We start from the raw sequence: 19,415 nt of genomic DNA on the forward strand, positions 1-19,415 counted from the left end.
GAGCATCCCCTTCTCTGTCTTCAGGCAGGAGCAGAGAGCACAGGCAGGGGAGATCTGCTGCTGGCCCTGGCAGTCAGCTGCCTGACCTGCCTCCCTGCTTTGCCTGTCCAAAAATCAGCCCTGCACCTCCAGCCCCAGGGCAGCCCAGGGAGCTCCAGCAGCACCCAAATAGGGCTGGGACCCTCACTGCCTGGATTTTAGCCCAGGGTCCTTGGAGCAAGGTGTCTACGGCTGCATGGCTCCTTCCTGGGCTTCCAGAGTGAAACTTCCTCAGAACATCTCATTTACAGGACATTGTCTTTTTTCCCTGGATTGGTCTCCCAAAGATGGAAGCAAAATTTTTGAAGTACAATGTTTCCCACAAGCTGTAAACCTTCCCACCTTGTTCCAATTAGGATTCATGAGGTAGTGAAGTAGTGAGAAGTAGCATTGCGTTTTCATAAATACTATGTGACATTTATATTGTTTACGCTTTTTTTCCTCCATCTTCCTTCTGCTGTTAAAGTGCATATTTTTCCTTTGACAATTCATTTTCTGCTCAGTGATATTCTTGCCCTTTCAGCAAATGCTACCAAAGTCTCTGGAATTGTTCAAAAGAAGTATGCCTTGTTCGCCAAGACTTAATTCAGCACATCAATTCAGGAGATTATGGGTGAGAGCACTTTTATTTTAAGGTTTTCTTGTAAACCACTGTATTGATCATTGTATGTAAATGTATGTCTGTGAAACTTTCCTAAATCTCTGGCAGATTGTAGAGTTTCAAATGGAAAGACACTGAAAGTCTCATACTGGTAAGAGTTGATATTGTAAATATTTATCTAAAACATTCTCCAAATTTAGTATATTTTTTTTTGCTCACAAAACACTATTTAGATCATCTCCCCTTATTACTCACTTTATATATTACTTGGGATAGATACTTAAAGTAATTTTTTATCCTCCCTCAAAAGCATTGTTCCATGTAACAAGACTCCAGGTAGTGTAGGAAGAGGAGAAGATGGGCCAAATGGGGACCAAGATATCAGAACTCCGTGGGGCTCGGTGTTTTTCTTGCTACTAGTTCTCATTCCTCCCAGGTAGTGCAGAGGGATTAGGAACACCCCAGTACTGGAACTGTACCTTTGGAGCCTGCTGGCCATTTACAGACAGAGGTACAAGGGTTGCCTCCCTAGGAGCTGAAGTGCTCAATTCACCCATGAAGCCTGCCCAGATTTCAAGCTGTGACTTAGTGCTGAAACATTTTGTACTTCATGGGAGACATTCAAACCAACTGAGTCAAGATAAACATTTAAGTTGGGCACCTGGAGCCCTTCACCTCTCTCTTGTCATGGTAAGCGGTAAGGTTTGCCACAGGGTGGTTAAGCCCACCTGAGGTACGACTCAGCTTCTGCAGGTGCTTGCACTCTTCACTGACTGCAGGCAGACCAAGAGCAATGAGGCTTCTCATTCAGGCAGCATGAATCCCACCTCCTTGTTCCTCATACACAAGCAAGAAAGAAGTGGGTAAAGAGAATGCCCTCCCCTGTGGCCCAGCTCTTTTCCAGTAATAATAAATTTCAGTGTGCTCCAAATGTTCATGGCTGCAAGGCATTTTTTTTGTCTGCTGTGCATACAGTTTGCAGGGTTCACTCTACAATCTGAGTCTAGTCTACCCAAGAGTAGGGAGGGAATAATTAAAGAGCCATGGGAAGCCCTTTCTCTCAACCTGGCTATTGGTGTAAAACTCAGGGAGAAGGTGTCAGCTGGGCTTTCTGCCAGTTTCAACAGTGTCTCGCTGCTGGTGCACCAGAGCTTGAAGGCAATGTAACTCACTATATGAAGCTGTTAGTTCTCTGTGGGCATCTGCTCTGAAGCACAATTTGAGCATAACTCCAAGACAACAGTAATTGTTATGACTGAGCGTCTTGTTTTCCAGTATTTCTCTGAAGCATTGCATGCTCATCTCCTCCAGGCTGCCGTAATGTTGACCTCAGATCACCACTTTTCATATACTGCTGTGTTGCTCCATCCTACACTCATTTACAGTGGAAGAGCCCATACTAAATATTTTTCTCATGCATATCGAATACAAGATTTTGAAATGTAATTTGAAAGATTTATTTCTGGATGTTATTGTTAGTTGTGCTGTTACAAAGTAGCAAGGTATTAATGTGAACGGTATCTTTAACCTGGGTTTTGTTTGTTTGTTTTCTGTCTGTGAGGAAGATGGAAAGCTGACAACTACAGTCAGTTCTGGGGAATGACAGTGGAAGAAGGTTTCAAAAAGCGCCTGGGCACCTTCCCTCCATCTCATTCCTTACTGAATATGAGAGAAGCTCCAGTAAGTATCATGTGCAATTCTTAAATTTTTTAATAACTTTATCATTTGGAAAAATAAATGTGGACAATTATAAGTTTATGATTCAGTGATTTAATGCTAAACTCTTCTGTCTTGAATATGAAGCTCCCAGAGTAGTTCTCCAAGACATACAGTGTGTAGTCCTATTGATAGAAATCAAACAAGGAAGGTCAAAAGCAAATGCTAACTATTGGGAAGCTGTGCAGCAATATTAACTTACTGTAGATCACTGGTGTTTGAAAACTTTGCTTCTTTAAGATGGTTCCATATCATCCTCTTCATTTGTTAATCATTGCACACATAGCTAGAACCCTTAAAAAAATAAATCTGGGCATAATTCATTAAGGTTAACAGCTGAGACTAAAAGTCAATCTTTGAAAGAAACACTTAAAGCCCATAGGATAAAGCAATGTAAAAATGCAGTAGGCGGCAGGGGTTTTGGCCAAGTGGAAAGAAAAGTGATGGGAACCATGGGAAAATAAGATGATTCTCTACTACCAACTTTCTAAACCTCTTGGCCACTGCCATTTTCATGGCAGCTAAATTAAATTTCCTCATCATATATTTATGCTCAAATTAGTTCTGCAGCAAAGCAAATACACTTTAAGTTATGCAGGTAAGCTAAGCAATAAAAGAAGAAATAAATAGTTATTGAATCCAGAGTAGATTTTCCAATACTTTGGGTCAGTTACTTAGCTTCTTTCTTAGAAGACCCAAAATTATGGAAATCATAGACTGAAAAAACTAACAAAGGAGAAGCTCAAAAAGTCCTTGAGTAGTCTGAGCACTACTTGGCAACAACTAAAAACATCAGTGTGTTATCAACATTATTCTGGTACTAAATCCAAAACACAGCACTATGCTAGCTACTGTGAAGAAAATTAACTCTATCCCAGCCGAAACCAGGACATTTGGGTCAGTTACTTAGCTTCTTTCTTAGAAGACCCAAAATTATGGAAATCATAGACTGAAAAAACTAACAAACTCACTGTAGTGAAATTAGAAAAATTGCAAGAGCAAGTCGATAGATCCAAGATTTGCAAATGACATTAAATATAACAGGGTTTTATCTTTGGATTCTATATAGTTCAGGCAAGTGATGCCATTTGATTATCTATTTGAAATGAGTCATTGATGCTTGTTGTATATGTGTATGGCAGAAGGGTTTCTATATCATGGAAAGTCTTGTGGGGACAGCTGTGCAGAGCTACCACTTGTCAGGGAATTTAGGAAAGAAGGGGAAGGCCATGTGCCTCTGCAACAATTTTAACAATCCTAACTCCTTTTGCTTGAAACAGACTGGTTCTCTGTCCCACACAAAGTCATCTCCCAGCACCAGTGTGGCAAGGCATTGAGTTGTGGCCCAGATTGGCCAGCTTGCTCAAAATTACACTGTGGGGGGTTGTTAGAGCAAGAAGTTGACAGAAATTAAGCTTTGGAGTTTTGTCTTGTATGATTTGCTAGACTACTCTTCACAGCCAAAGGAGGATCCATTTCAGTTGAAGATGGCAAGTCAAAATAAGACAGTGATGTAGAAGAGTTTAGTGCAATATTTGGTAGGTGTCTGCCCCAAATTACCAGTGAACCGCATTGAGGCTCGAGAGAGTTGGGGTTGATTTTCTTGTTGTTGTTGTTGGCTTTTTCATTGAGGAATACACACTGATACTTACATAGCAGAAGGAAAAAGTGGGTATCATGTACCTAGATGAGATTGATATCTACATTACTAGATATCTAGCTAGGGGAGACAAATCCCACCTAGGAAAACAAGAAAGGGAAGGTTACAAGAAATTCTTTATCTTATTTCCTTTTTTTTCCATTCAGTTCGAGGTAACTGGTCACTCAGTGGTCTTGCATTACGTCCAGCCTATTGAATCATTGTTATTAAACTTCCTGTAGCTTCCTTGACTGCTACACTACTTACAGCCTTTGTTCCACTGGTACATTTTTTCAGGCATATTTTCTCTAGCTGCTATCTTTTTATGAAATCTGTGAGACACAACCCAACTACCTTTGGCTCTGCCAGACACCTGAGGAGCTTCAACGCATTCTTCTCTAGAAATCCAGCTTTGCACATTCATGCATTTAGCCCCCAGGAAGTCCTACATGTTGCTGGAAGCACAAACTTTGCACAGGATTCTAAGAAACTTTTCTCTCTACTTACAAAAGCTAAAAATATAAAACAATAATCTCTGTATGACTTTCTCAGCTTCTGGAGAATTCTTTGAGCTTGCAGAAAATTGCTCTGACTCGTACATGAACCTGTCTCCTACCTATGGCTTCTCATCAGAATTACTAGAACTTCCTTGTTCTTACCCCAGTGTTTTCTATCTTAGCTTGTCTTGATGTAAAAATATTTTTCTCTGAAGCTTCCTGCAAATCTCCAAATCTCCCTGATTCTGTTCCCTTCTATAGTTTTCTAGAAAAAATATAATCTCTTTAGTGTTCTTGTTTTGCCTCAGGAAATTTCCTATCATCTGCCGCATTTTAACATTTCCCAAAAACATACAAAAAAAATGTTTTTCTTCACTCATAGCCAGCTCCATATCTACTGTCACTGGGCAATCCAGAAATTTCATAGCATGGATTGGTCTCATCAGAGGTACATGGGCAGATTCTTCCAGTTAGCGAGCCAACAGTAGCCATGGAGTTAACTTCCAGGCATTTTCTAAGACAAGTATCTTACCAGATGTTTGGACACTTGCCCCTGCTTCACCTTCCATGAATAATTTTCTGTCAGTGATATTTTGTGAAGCATAGTAACACATTTACAAAGTCCTAAGTGATAAAAAAGAAGTGAGTTTTCATGACATTGTTTCCATTAGGCTTCACCTGTAACTAAGTGACAGCTCAGAAGAGAGTAAAAAGATATGAATGACAAAATTCAAAAATAATGACTTTTTAATACTTTTCAGAGACATTCTCCAGACCTTAATGGTTTGACCTTTAAATGACTTTGTTGAATCCTAATTCACCTGCAGGCCAAGGTACTAGTTACTTACTGTGGACAAATTGGCACTAATTAAATATTCATGCATTCTCTGGGATTATTCCTGCCTTTGCCATTTTGCAAAGGAGAAAACTGCAAGTCATTTGCCCAAAGTCATCTATGTAGTTGATAAAGATACTGCAATTAGTGTTCAAGAGTTTTTGGCTCTATCTTGTGCTGACCCGATTAAAACCTGGTAGCTTTATTAATGTAGAAAGAAAACCAGAGCTATCCATTAATTAAATACAACTTTTTTTTTTTTTTTTTTTTTTTTTTTTTTTTTTACTTTAAATAACAAAACATTTCTTCAGCATGCTACTGGTCTACTATTTAGGGAATAAATGACAATTTCTGGTACCTAAGGGCCAGCTGTTCTGATTATTTTCCACCGCCTTTTGGGAATGCTTGAGAAAAGCACATTTGTGTAGAAGGGGCTCCTTATTCAGTTGCATGGAAAAAAAGATTCAAGAACATAAAGCCCTTCTGTCTTAACCACTTTACATCTACAGCAGAGTCTTAGTTCTCAGCAGTGTTGAAAAGTTTGGTTGTGTAGTAGAGGCTTTTTACTTGTTTCTTTGACTGACATATCTAACTACAAATATAGCTTCATAACGTTACTTCAAATTAAATGGTGTGACAGAGCTACATTTCTTAGGGAAAACACAAACTTCTTGAAGTTGCTCACAGAGCTTTTAAAAGCTCTGGTATTAATAAAAAAATATACCTGCTCAATAAAATGATGCTTATGTCTGGAAGGATAGTCTGAGATGATGGCACATTAGAATACCTAAAAGACACTGATATGGAACAAGAATTAAATCTGAACTGAGTACCCTCTGCTGTAGAGTATGGCTAGACCTGAACATAGACTGACAGCTAAATACACCACTAAAACTCGTGACTCCCGGCAAAGCTGAAGCTCCCAATAGTGTCATGTATGTTATCCAAGAAGGCATTTTCTGAAGTGTTTGCTCACTGCAGGAGATGGTGTAATCATTCCTGAAGTTCTATGTAGCACAAAAATAATCGTCATGCCTTTAAAATGCATTGTGATACTTGTTTGGTGGTATTCTGTCAGTACATGTTCTGGCAAGAGGTACATGGCAATGGCGGGGTCTGCACCTGCCGGCAACGAGGTTCCTCATCTCAGTGCCATCTTACAAGAAAATGGAATAAATAGTTTAGTAATAAAGCACCATTTTGGATTAAGTATCAAAGAACTCATAAAGACAATGTGAAGGTATACAAAGTATACCAGCTGTGCCTCTGATATATGGCTTTTCATAGTAAAAACGCCCAGCAGTTGTGGATCTTCCTCTTGCAATCTGAAGGCCATGCATGGCCATTTTTTCTTCACAAAGTGATGTCCAGAACCTTCTTCCTACACGTAAAAAAAAAAAAAAATTCCTTTCCCTCAGAAAAACTATTTCCATATTTTCAAATTCAGTAATCTTCAGCCTTTTTCTCTCTGATCTATTCTCTCTCTCCAACTTTTCTGAAGAAGTCATAGCTGAAGTACGAGTGTTCTTTTATATCCACTTACCTTCCTGCTTTGGCCAGACTGCTAGCTTCACTGCAGAGAATACATAAGAAGGTTTAAAAATTGCCGGTCATTTTGCTAATTGCATTGTGCTGTCTGGTGATGGGCCATGGAGCATACATGGGTTGAGAAACTATTGTCTAGGCTTACTATTTGTCACAGAACAGCAGTGCTTCTCAATAGCAGGGTAGCAATTCCTCAGACAAAAAGCTAATGTTTCTGGCTACAGGTCAATCCCCCATTTCTAAATGACAAGGCTGAGAGTTAATGAGGGAATTGCTCTGGGATTTACGACATGAGGCTATTAAATACATTGGCAGTAGTTTAGGAATACATAAAGTAACACATTGTCTCAGACTAAAGATCTAGTTAGAATTTTGCTTTTCTCAACTGCCACATTTGTAACACTGTAAGCGGTCATTGCCCACATAAATGTGCTGAATGACCTTTGCCAAATTTTGCTTGTTTACTGGTTGATAGTGAGTAGTCTTATAATGTAAAAGAAACAATATTTTTCTTTCCTGTATTATTTCCTGTATTATTCACCTTCAAAGGAAATCATGTGTCTGTGCTTGCTTATTAGTAATGAACATAATGATAATTTAGCAAGACATTATTTAAACTAGCTGTTGCTTCTGTGTGTCATTTGAGGTTGAAAGTTCCGTGTATCTAAGGAGCTTTTGAAAAAGCAGACTTTTGAAAGCAATTAATCAAAATATTGAGGTTAATATTTTAGCAAGATTTAAAAGATTACTGGCTTGTTATGGGTGGAGGCAAAACTTTCAAAAGCACTTAAGTGACTTAACATCTTGCAGTGTATTTTAATGACGTTTAGGACTCACAGCCTACATCCACCATAGTGAACCTAGATACACTTGAGCATTACTGGGTCTGGGCATATGCACAGATCAAGCCATCTGGTGGGCTGTACCCCAATATAATGTCAGACACAGACCTGAGGTCCAAGCTTCTTTTTTCCTTACCCACTTCTTCTCAGCCATGGGTTTTCTGTGGGAAATCCAGGTGTACAAGCTGGATGGTGGCACCTCTGTTTCCCAATCTACACAACAAAGTGATCTGGATACAGCCAAAGCGGTAAAGTTTGCTTCCCCGGAGTCCTGAAATAGTTTGAAAGAACTGGCCTCCAATGTTTAAATCATCTTAGGAAAAGGCATGTAGTGCTATAAGTCACATAAGCAATTTAGAAAAATGATGCAGCAAGGATACCCAGAATTAGAAGACTAAATAAATAGAAGTAAAATAAAGGAATCTGAACAGGATAGAAGCCATTGTGTTTCAGGGTATAAGCCTGCTTATAAGAAAGAAGCATCAGGGAATGTTTTGCTTAGGAACAGATTATCATATTTTGCGTATTGTATTTTCCTCTGGAACAGATGTTATCAACAATTGTTTGAGACAAACTGACAGACTGGATGGACTAATATTGAGATTCTGTGTGGCCATTCCTATTTCCTTGCACAGAATAAGCAATAATTCCATAAAGTATAACAGTAAAAAAAAAATGGGTCAATGGTTTTGATATGTTGAACACACAGCCGATTATTAGCAGTTGTACCAGATGGTTCTTGCATATGTAGATATTTGCGCAAAGCTTGGAGGACATAAATTAAGGCCGAGAGATGAAGATGCTGAAAATAGCTGTCCAAATGGCTTCAGTGAGCAGACCATGAATTCTCATCAACTCAACATCAGATTGCAAAGCAGAGGGAAAATCACTGATTTGCGTTCTGGAATGAGAATAAGTGCTAGAGATTGAAAAAAACTCTGTCTAAAAGACAAATCATTGATACACTGTACTGATGCCTCCCCCATGGTAACTAAAATTTATGACTTACACCGCATGTCAAGCAGAATAGTGTAACAGGTATCTAACTTCACTGCTATCTGTAGCAGAAGGCTTTTCTTTCCAAAAATGCCAGCTGGGTCCTAATTAATGTGTTTCCTAGGGAATTGCTGTTTGAGATGAAAATCAGAGAGAAACTGGAGAGGTTATTCAGGTTGGCAGTTGTGGAGCTCAGCTTTCCAGCTCAGCTAGTGGGAGTGCCAGAACCCCCATGCTCTGAGGGGTTCCAGCCACAGGGTAACCACCACAGAGGTGCTCAGAAAGCCACAGGTGCCAATGCTTTAGGTTTCCTCAATTTAAAAATTCAGAATTTTAAAAACAAAATTAGGGTAAAATTTAAGACAAAATTAGGAATTGAAGCATATACAGCTCTCCTACATTTTGTTTTAGGGAAGTTCTCTTCCAGAAGAAAAATTTCCTGCATTTTTTGCAGCCACTTATGCATGGCCTGAGTGGATTCATGATCCTCTGGATCAACGAAACTGTGGAGCATCCTGGGCTTTTTCAACTGCAAGTAATATTATTTTTTTTTGTCCTTTTAAAAATATCATTGATGTTAGATGTGTGATGAAAATTTGTAGTGATTAGTAATGAAGTAATTTCAGCTTGCTGTTCACTGTTTATCAGCAAATAGGGACATTTAAAATTGCTACATCTTTCCCTCTAAGTTGTCCCAAAGTCTTGAAAAGTCCATCTAAGCTATAAAGCTTTCTTTGCGTTTCATAGGTTTGTGTAACATAGGGAGAAATTTTGGTGACAGAAAGTAGAAAATGAATTGACTGATGCACTTTATTGTAACTTTTAAAAAATCTACATCCCTTGCTTACACAACTACATGCTTGACTTGAAAGCTTAGAACAGGTAGGTTTTATTTTTTTTTTTAATGTGTTTATATATTTGTGCATTTCCCATTGTCCAACCCTTGATAATGAAGTAAATTAAATATAATCTTTTCAATAATTTTATGAGAAGAAAACCTTGAAATTGCTCAGTTATTTGTGGAGGGAACTATTTCCAAATTCTGTAAGCAAAGAAATGTCAGTAATGCAATTCAACCTCATGTGCTACAACCTTCTGAAAACCTCTGGTTTGATGAAAAATGGACCCAAGTGTTTGTGTCACTTTCTCCGAAGAAGCTACAGCAATCAGTTATGTTTATTTTTCTTATGCCTCTATAAATCTCAGTATGTATTGGGATATATAAAGATAGAGGAAAAAAATTATGCAATCAATCATTGACTTGTTCTGACCAGTGGGTCCTCACGGGTGCAGGTTTCTGCAACTGCTTCTTTAATCACAGCAGTAAGAGAAGGAAAGGAGCATTTAGGTCAGTTAATCCCAGCTCTCTGCCAAAGCCAGACAGAGCACCCTCTGTTACCAATACATCTTGTCCAGTGTAGTTTTAAAAGAGAAAACCAAGAGAGCTTCTAACAGCTTTCCTGACAGATTACTGCAGAGATGAACAGAGCTCACTGAGGGAGAGAATTCCCAGATATTCAGTCTAAATTTTCCCATTCATAAGTTAATATTTTGATTTTAATTCACGTAATTATTTTCAGTGCTAAATATTATGAGATGCCTTCCCATGTTGTTCAGGTGCATGTTCAATCTGAATTTTCAGTCCTTCTTTGTAAGATTAAATGTTGCTCAATGAATAGACAAGCACTGCTGTACCATTTTTTCTTACCATGATTAATTCCTACAAGTATTCCAAAACTCTTCAGTAAAAGGCTTTTTACACCTTTGAAAATAAATTCATTATCATGTGACACCTCACGAAAGTACAAAACACAGTTGTTTTCAGCTACCATCAGCATATTCACTCTTCTGAGGTCTTGTCCTAAGTTCACTGAAGTTAGTGTTGATTTTGATGGGGCTTTAGATTTCAAGGGATTTTTTTTTTTATTTTCATGTTCAAAAATGAAGGACCAACAATAATAAAAATACAGTTTAGACACAGTTAATGACTGGCATTGGGGCTTAATAACTGTTTCATTATCACTCATTAAAGGAAGAAGTGGCATAATTTTACCTACGATTTAGTTAATCTACTCTGCCATTAAATCAGTGCACAAATACATTAGTACTTAGAATTATGACTATCTGGGTTCAGACATCCAAGGTGTCTCTCAGAAGAAGAATTTTGTGTGATAAGGGAAGGAGGTCCAATGAATCCCACATTTACACATTAATATAAGCATTCTAAATATACTTTCCAGTAAAACCAGTACATTCAGTCTTGAATTTTCTTCTTCATAGGACGGTTCATTTTTGTTTGTCTTTTTTTTTCTCAAATAAAGGAAGGAAAGGTAGAGAAGAAAGAGATTTGGAGATTCAGCTGTAGAAAGGTGATGGTATATTTGCATCTTCTGCTGAAGTCAGCCAGCAAGAGATGAATATGCATTTACAAACATGGTAGAGGCTATCAGACTAAATTATGCAAATGCTTCATCTGATGTTTAGATACGTGGGACTGCATGATAACCAGTTAATCTATGGATTTATAATATTACAGCAAAGTTGCTCATGATGCTTTGCAGTTTCACAATCCTCTCTCTCTCAAGTCTGTATAGATTATATCTGTATTGTTTTGTAAAGATATCAACACAGACAGAAAATATTGAGGTTGTATTTCAGTCTCTCTTTCACAATAACCAGCATGAAGTTGTGAGTAATTATTTGTCTTTGGTAATGGAAAATTTGTTTCAAAACAGGCGTTGCGGCAGATAGAATAGCAATTCATTCTGAGGGCCAAATCACAGACAACCTTTCTGCTCAGAATTTGATCTCTTGTGATACCAGGAATCAACATGGATGTAATGGTGGAAGTATTGATGGTGCTTGGAGATACCTGAAAACACATGGGTAAGTATTTTATATAATTGTTTAAATTATTTTAACTTGAAGCAGTTGCTTAAGTTACAGTGTTGCTTGTGTTACAATGATGTTTTCTGACCTTTCAAAAAAAGAGGCGTTTAGCTCTGTCCTAGGTCAAATTGACTGTATCACTTCATCCAGACTGTCTCTCATTTACACCTTCTTTAAACCACCTTCATGAAACTATGAAGCATTCCCAAATAAATAAGTGAAGACTATTTTGAATGAGGGCTCTCAGTAAGAAAAATCTGCAACCACCTAGCTCCCATTTAAGCCTCATTACATCTGGATGTTGCCATTAGCTATAATACAACTGGGGAAAATGGTAGCCTCTCTAACAGCAAGACAAACAAGAAAGGATTTTGTAATGTCAAAGACAATACCGTAAGTGGACTCAGAACTTCGTGTTTCTTGGGATACAGGCTCTTCATGTTAAACAACCTCGAATAAGCAGCCAGTTGCATGAGACAACATTTTGGATCAAACATTGCCTTTTTATAACGCGAATTGTAATCATCCTGTCCCAAGCTTGTGCCAGAATGCAACACTGTAGCACGGACTCTACCCAGATCCTTCTTCCTTCAGGCCAGACTAAGCGAAGTTAACAGCTTTCAAACTCCACATGAACAGCTAGAAGCTTTTTGAAATTACATGTAACAAATGTGAAATGACACAAACAGAAGGATTTAGGTTGGAATGAACTTTTGGAGGTCACCTAGTCCAACATTCTGCTCAAAGCACGACTAACTCTGAAATTGGGTCAGGCTGCTCAGGCCGTGTTCCCAGTCATGTTTTGAGTATCTGCAAGGATAGGATGGCAGTTCCACAACCTTTCTTGCAGCAGGTCACTTTGTTTGACCACTCTTCCGGTCAAACATTTTTTTCTTATATCTCATCAGCGTTTTCCTTGGTACAACTTGTGACTGGTACCTTTCAGCTTTTCACTGTACATCTCCAGGAAGAGTCTTGTTCTGCCTCCTCTGTGACCTTTCCTTATGTAGTTGAAAACAGTAATTAGATCCCCTTTTAGCCTTCTCTTCTCTGGGCTGAAGAAATCCAGCTGCCTTAGCTCTTCCTTCTCCATGTTTGCTGAGAGGGGCCATGGGTGACCCACATTCAACTTTCTGCTCATCAGGACCCCAGGTCCTTCTCTGTGAAACTGCTTTCGACAGCAGCAGTGCCCTGCCAGTACGGCTGCATGGGCAGTTCTGGCTCAGAGGCAGGATTTGGCTTCTGCTTTGCTGAGTTTCATGAGGTTTCTGTCAGCTCATTTCTCTAGCTTGTTGACGTTGCTCTGAATAGAAGCCCTGCATACTAACCACTCCCCACCAATTTGGCATCCTCCACAAATTTAGTGAGAGTGCCTTATGTCCCACTGTTCAGATTGTTAATAGAGATACAAAACAGTGCTGCCACTGTGTGACTCCTGAGGAATGCCACTAGTAAACAGACACCACTTTGGTCTGTTGACCTTTCAGCATGCCAGTCCGGTTCAGTTACTGACCTTGTAAGCAACTTATTTAGTCCAATAAACTAGAAGAATGCCACAGGAGACCGTGCTGAAAACATTGCTAGAGTCAAGGTAAATGATATCCACTGCTCTTCTTATTCTCCATGGAGCCAGTCATTTCACCAGGGTCAGATCATCTCATCTTATCCTCTCATCATGCTGAGGCATAATTTGCCCTGTTAAATCTGTGCTGCCTGTTCCCAGTCAACTCCTTGATCTTCATGTGCCTGGAAATATCTTCCAGGAGAATCTGCAATAACCAGATTTTATATACTGCATAATTACATCCCGCTATTTCTCACATTATCAGAAAATTTTTTGTACTTCCTGTTCCATACCAAAATTTCCTCTTTCACTTTCATACAATCTCATCCTTTACTGTCTTTGATATACTTGATACTGACAGACAGAGATCTCAGGTGTGCTGTCTGTCAACTTTCAATTTTAGCTAAAAACCAAACAAACAAACCATGGAAAGGCCAAAAGAATATCAGACACGATGCCATCAGACATCATAGTTGATGTGGCAGCCTGGGGATCCAAGTGAAGACCAAAGCACTGTCATTCCCATGGATACAGCATACAAAGGGATCATTCTGCTTTCTTCAAGCACACCAAACTATTTCTGATTGGACAAGGATTTTATATCATTATGGGGAGAGCTTACATCGTGTGTTCCTCTGCCTTTCTGTCTCACGGTTTAAACACTAAACTAGTTTTGATCTAGGTTTTGAGTGGAAGACCCTTTAGGTGAATGATTACAATGGGCAGCAATAGATTCCACCCAGCAAAGGCCCCTCAGCACCTCATGGAGGTAAAGGCAAAGGCTTGAAGAAATGAAAGTTACAGCTTAACATTTTAAGCAACACTTTTCTGTAACTAGAAGAACAGGCTCCTTTTAATCAGTAGCTCATGCTCTTAAGAGAGTAAATACAACTCTTTCTCACTGGACTGTTTGCTTTCCTATCATGTTAAGGACAGGAGCACAAGAATTGCCGGTGTAGATAAGATAATAGATCCTTTTTAAGTATTATCTCCACAACAGTTGGAGCAAGCTATTTTTAGAGGAAAAGCCCTAAAGAATGCAGCAATAGGATAGCCTCCTAGTCTTCTGTTCCCTCTGACTGTTAGCCCTGTGTGGGCATAATCACCATGAGCCCATAATAATAAGATTCTTCCTGTATCAGAAAGCTGTATTTTTTTTTACCTGAAGCAGTGTGCTTAGTGATGTGGCCTGTTCTGCAGAGGCAGTTTAAGCATTGAGAGCTAGCTTATTTCTATAAGGAAAGCCAGGCAGGCTGAAGCTGTACGAGGCACTCCGTTACCGCCCTAGCTGTAGGCACACAGGAGCTTGTGCTGGTGTAAAGCCAGCAGCGAGAAGATTACTCCCTGACTGACCACCGAGTCCCAGTGTGAAAGTGATGTGCAGAGAAGAATTTCTGTCCAGTGTAAGCCTGGAAGCATACAGCCAGGGCACCTCAGCTCACCAGAGCACACTTGGGAACTGTCTTCTTGCCTCCAAAGTCCCAAGCGCTTGCATTATTGCTCAGTCACCTGGGGTGCCTTATGGTATTCACCAGCCTCTTGCACGCTGACTGTGTGAGGAAAGGATCTGCTGGGCAGTTGTGAAAATCATCACAATTTTTTGGAGACTATCTAGATCCTCAATAAATCTCCACAGTCCAAGACTATTTTCTTAGTCATTCATCCAGCTTTTTTGTCCTCATGGAGCCAGCTCATGTGATGACAACATCACTGCGCCCTTACAGACCTTTGCCTGCTATCCATTCTAATCCCTGATCATTGATTCGCCATCAAAGTACCACAGACAAAAATATCTATAGTTACCTATTTTTATAAATAACACTGCTAAATCCTGATTTTCTTTCCTCAAGTTCAAATAATTTTTCAAATCCTCTTCCAACAGTTCCAGACAAAAATAAACACCTTAAGGAAAATATCCAAGTATCTGTGAGGACAGACACTGGAAGAACACAAGAATGGCTTTGCTGGGTCTGAGCAGGGGTACTTCTAGGCCAATATTTTGTCTCTGACAGTGACCAAGAGCAAATAGTATATAAAAAAAATTAACCTTTTTGATTCACTGGACTGATAATTGAATCATTTTTGTAGCTGGAGCCCCATAATCCATAATCCTTTACTTTTGACAATGAAAGAAATGGAAATTTATGGCATAAAAGTCTGAAGTGTCTTTTGAATGAGCCCTGTAAAAGTGTGCTTGCTTCCTCACACTTTCAGGGGACTTTTATTTTATGAGCCAGGATATTGCAATCATTTTTGTCATTATCTCCATACCCTGCAATAGGGAGAAAGCACATTGATTTTTTGTGTGGGCTTGTAAGTTTTCACAGCAGGTGTTCAATGCTATTCTAAAGCTCCTGGCTTTCTGATTTCTGAAGTGTGCTTACCTCAGGTTTTTGATAGATTTTCAGGAAAATCGAGTGCTGACCTAAACTATCCCCAGTGAAGTCAATGGAAGACTTCCATAAAGCTCAATGAGGTCAGGCCAGTGCTGAGACTTGAGTTTTCAGAATCACTGAGCACCCAATTAACAGTGAAATCTGCTATAAGTGGAGCTGAATCACTGTTTAACTCTCTCTCTCTCTCTCTTTTTCCTCCATTAATTAAAGAATAAATCTATATTCTAGTTCTAATTATTGTTATTTTTAGGCATTTCTATTACAAGCCATAATTTGGGAGGAATCAATGTGGTCTGAAAATACCTATTTTATCTGCTAGGGGAAAGTAAAAGCTTATAGTCTTCAAGAATGAGGTAGAAATTTCATTTTCAGGTAGTAAAAAGGTTACACACTTGAATGCAAATACTGCTTCTAATCAGGGCTTGATCTGATTTGTACCTTGGGCTCTAAGCAGCTGCAGGGTATGATAAGGATATTATTGTTATTAGTTTTGAGCAACTTGCTAATAACTTCTAATGTTTTTGATTATGTTTTCATCTCACAATTCAAATATATAAATACAATAAACCCACAAAAATTTTCATTATATTGAACACATAAACATGACTTCAGATGAATTCTGCCAAGATCGTATGAACACGCTGCAAACTTTTGCTGCTTCTCCTGGATGCTGCTTGCTCCTACGACTATTTTTGTATATGTGTATGTATATGTGCACATAAACACATTCACATTTGTTTCTGTTTTACTTCTATGACTCTTCTAGCAAGGTCTTCTCCTTGAAATGTTTTTAATGTTTACTGTTCCGCTGATGCTTCAGCGTGTAGAAGCTCATGTTTCAGCAAAGAGCTGTTAAATTGTGTTAATGGTGACTGCAGAAACTATGGTTAGTGAAAAGATTCAAAAGTGACTGTTAGTTCAGAATCAGTCATCACGTCTGGATTACCACACAGCTCCAGTGTGCCAGCGCGTCATTTGGTGCTTCACTTCTATTGCCATAGAACTGAGACCCATCCATGGAGAACCTATGACAACTCCAGCGGGACAATCCAACTGAAAGGAGAGCAAAAAAAGGTTCCCTACCCCAGGAATGAATTTGTCCTCTGTTGTCTCCCTCTGAGGTGTTTCTAAGTACACCTGAGGTGTACTTACCAAGGAGTCAGACCATTCCTTACACTGGGTTGCAGTCACCAACTCCTGCCCTGCTTATGTTAGAACCTGCTCTGAGGACTGTATTTGCTCACCTTACCTGTCTTGCAGGCCTGTTTGCACTCAGCAGCAATCCTTTATTTCTTTTGGAAATCTGTGATCAATGGTGACTAGAATGGTTAGGTACATAGATACATTTAGGAACATTATATATGTATACATATACAAACCAAAGGTTTCCTTCTACCCACCAATAGAAACAAATCATAATAAATTTTAAAATGAGTAATAACAACCCGTGTATATTTGCCCTAAATACTTACCATTCCCCATTGGAAGTCAGGGAATTCAGAATATCTTCAGACATTCAGAAGGGATTAAAAGGGATTGCCAGTGAGTAGATCAAAGACCTAAGCAATAACAGCCTAACAACCTAACAAGCTTAGATGGGCAATCCCTTTTCATGTAGGCAGAATTATTGCTTTTTGGAACTTCTGGGTGCATTGGTCTAGTTTGGGCAGAAAAAATTTGGTAAGCAAAAAGACAGGGTCAATTTTTCTACCACCAATTGTCAATGAGAAAATGTAATGTTTTATTCAAAGTAGCTGAAGCATATATGTGTTCATCTTGTAAAAATCCTGATGACTAAGTATACACAGGCAAATGTAATTATCCTCCACATTGCATGGAAATACAGTCTTTGGTTCTTCAGATTCAGAAAGTTCAGTATAATTGGTGAGATACTTAAATACATATCCTTTTTGTAAGACTGCCTATTTTAAAATACTCTGCTTCAGTGAACTATTTAATTATGCTCTTTAAAGGAAACCTTTTCATAGGCCTCCATGGCATTATCACAGAAATGTGTATATTGTTTTGGAAACATCTGGTAGTATAATGTAGAATAGTAGAAGGTCCTAATATCTCATAAGAAGGATAAAATAATAAGCAGCAGATTTGGTGCGCTCTATTTGAGTATTTCAGACTGTTTGTAAGTGCATTTTAAATATATGCTTTCTTCCCTTCACTTTATTGAAGTCAAAAGGATGTTCCATTAGTCAAACAGTCAAAGCGAACAGTTCAGGATAACCTATTTGAAAGAAACAAACTCACTGTATGAAGCAGCAGTTCATTTGATGTATTGCCAAGGTAAAGAATTAAAACCCCTCCTTACCTTTCCCGAAACCACCTTGTATTTTCATTGCCCCACTCCTTTCTTGGATGCAATGAGGGCTCTTAACCTGTGCTTCAAAGCTCATTTGATTTAGCACTTTGGAGATTTTCAAATCCAAAATTAGCATGGGTTTAAGTCTCAGCTCCTCCGCAATCGCTCCTCTGATATTGGTGTTAAATACCTTCAAGTCTTTGAAGCCTGCAAAAAGAAATATCAGACAAGTGAAATTTTCTTTATTATTCAAAGATTTGTCTTTGTTTCCTTTAAAACAATAAATACAAGTCAACATATTTGCTATTGCACATTTCCTCTGTGATTCTTTTCATAAATGGATTTTTGTAGTTTTGAAATCTTTGTTAGAATAGAAACTATCCAGTGATTACTGGACTTAATATTTTTAATTAACATCTTTGAGCATGTAGAATTTAATTTAAAAGTGTTAAAAATGAGTCATATTTCCCATAGATAAACTCTAAAACCTTGAAATTGAGAGCTTTAATACAAATAAACTCTAAAACCTTGAAATTGAGAGCTTTAATACAAATCTATAAGTGACAGGAAAAATACAACTACTGTATGTGTGAGCAAAAACTCTCTCCGTAGTTAGAAAATGTTTTGAGATAGGTGTTTTTCTATGAAATAGCCAGGGTGTTTTCAGGAGCTGTAGAGACCAGACACATGCCCCTGTGATATCATGGCACAATCTGACATTTTAGTTTCTCTGAGAGGCTCGTTGCTATCAATAACCAGGAACAGAGAAGGAGCGCTGTGGCCTGAGCCTCCTGGGGTAGTCTCCAGCCTTTTGTGCACACTAGATGCCACATGTTTGTAAGTCACAAAGTTGGTCTCTGCTTGTTCTTTGGTCCACATTCACTTCCAGACACAAACCTATCTTTCCATTGAGGAAGGAATAGCCTGAACATACTGCAAAACAACAAAACTGTAAAATTACAGTGTCCCACCTCTGATACCTACCCAATCTCGTATGTTCTGTGTCATATATTTAGTGAGTGTGTCAGGCCGAGCAGAGTCTCTCCTGCCAGCATGACTCCAGATAATTTATTATTTTTATTTCCCCCCATGGATCAAGATAGAGGAACCCAATCACCAGCCCCTGTCCAAACGCTTCCCCTAGTACTGCTCTATGGTTGGATTGTTCGTTGACTTACCAAAAGCTCAGTGCTTAACATCTTCTGAGTTATGTTCTCAATGTTCTCACTTGTACTTCTCTCTCATATATTTCTAGTAGTAGAGGTTCTGATCTCTTTTGAGTAGATACGCTCCCTCCAGAAGTTAGTTGTTAGTATCAGTTAAACTATTGGTATTAATCACTAAGGGTTGTACCTCTCCTGGGAAGAAACACCACAGGTGCTTGTATGCTAACAGGACACCAATTATTTGTACCGAAACCTTTAAAAAATTAATATAGGACTTTTAATCTCAACAAACGTTCACAAAAATGTGAGCAAATTCCCTTTATATTGTCAGAAAAATGGAAGATCAGAGACTTTTTAGCTAAAAGAAATGAACGGA

The 19,415-nt window shown here is 38.7% G+C and overlaps 1 protein-coding gene across 1 annotated transcript in view; it reads left to right on the forward strand.

The window, feature by feature from the left end:
- TINAG (tubulointerstitial nephritis antigen) overlaps positions 1-19,415 on the forward strand; it is a 47,360-nt gene that overhangs the window by 5,649 nt on the left and 22,296 nt on the right. The window contains exons 3-6 of the mRNA XM_009638779.2: positions 563-652; positions 2,206-2,320; positions 9,122-9,245; positions 11,446-11,596. Of these exons, the coding sequence (XP_009637074.1) occupies positions 563-652; positions 2,206-2,320; positions 9,122-9,245; positions 11,446-11,596 (480 nt within the window). The remainder of the gene's footprint in view (positions 1-562; positions 653-2,205; positions 2,321-9,121; positions 9,246-11,445; positions 11,597-19,415) is intronic.

Source organism: Egretta garzetta, unplaced genomic scaffold (genome assembly GCF_000687185.1).
Source record: "Egretta garzetta isolate BGI_Z169 unplaced genomic scaffold, ASM68718v1 scaffold415, whole genome shotgun sequence".
In the NCBI taxonomy this organism is placed as follows: Eukaryota; Metazoa; Chordata; class Aves; order Pelecaniformes; family Ardeidae; genus Egretta; species Egretta garzetta.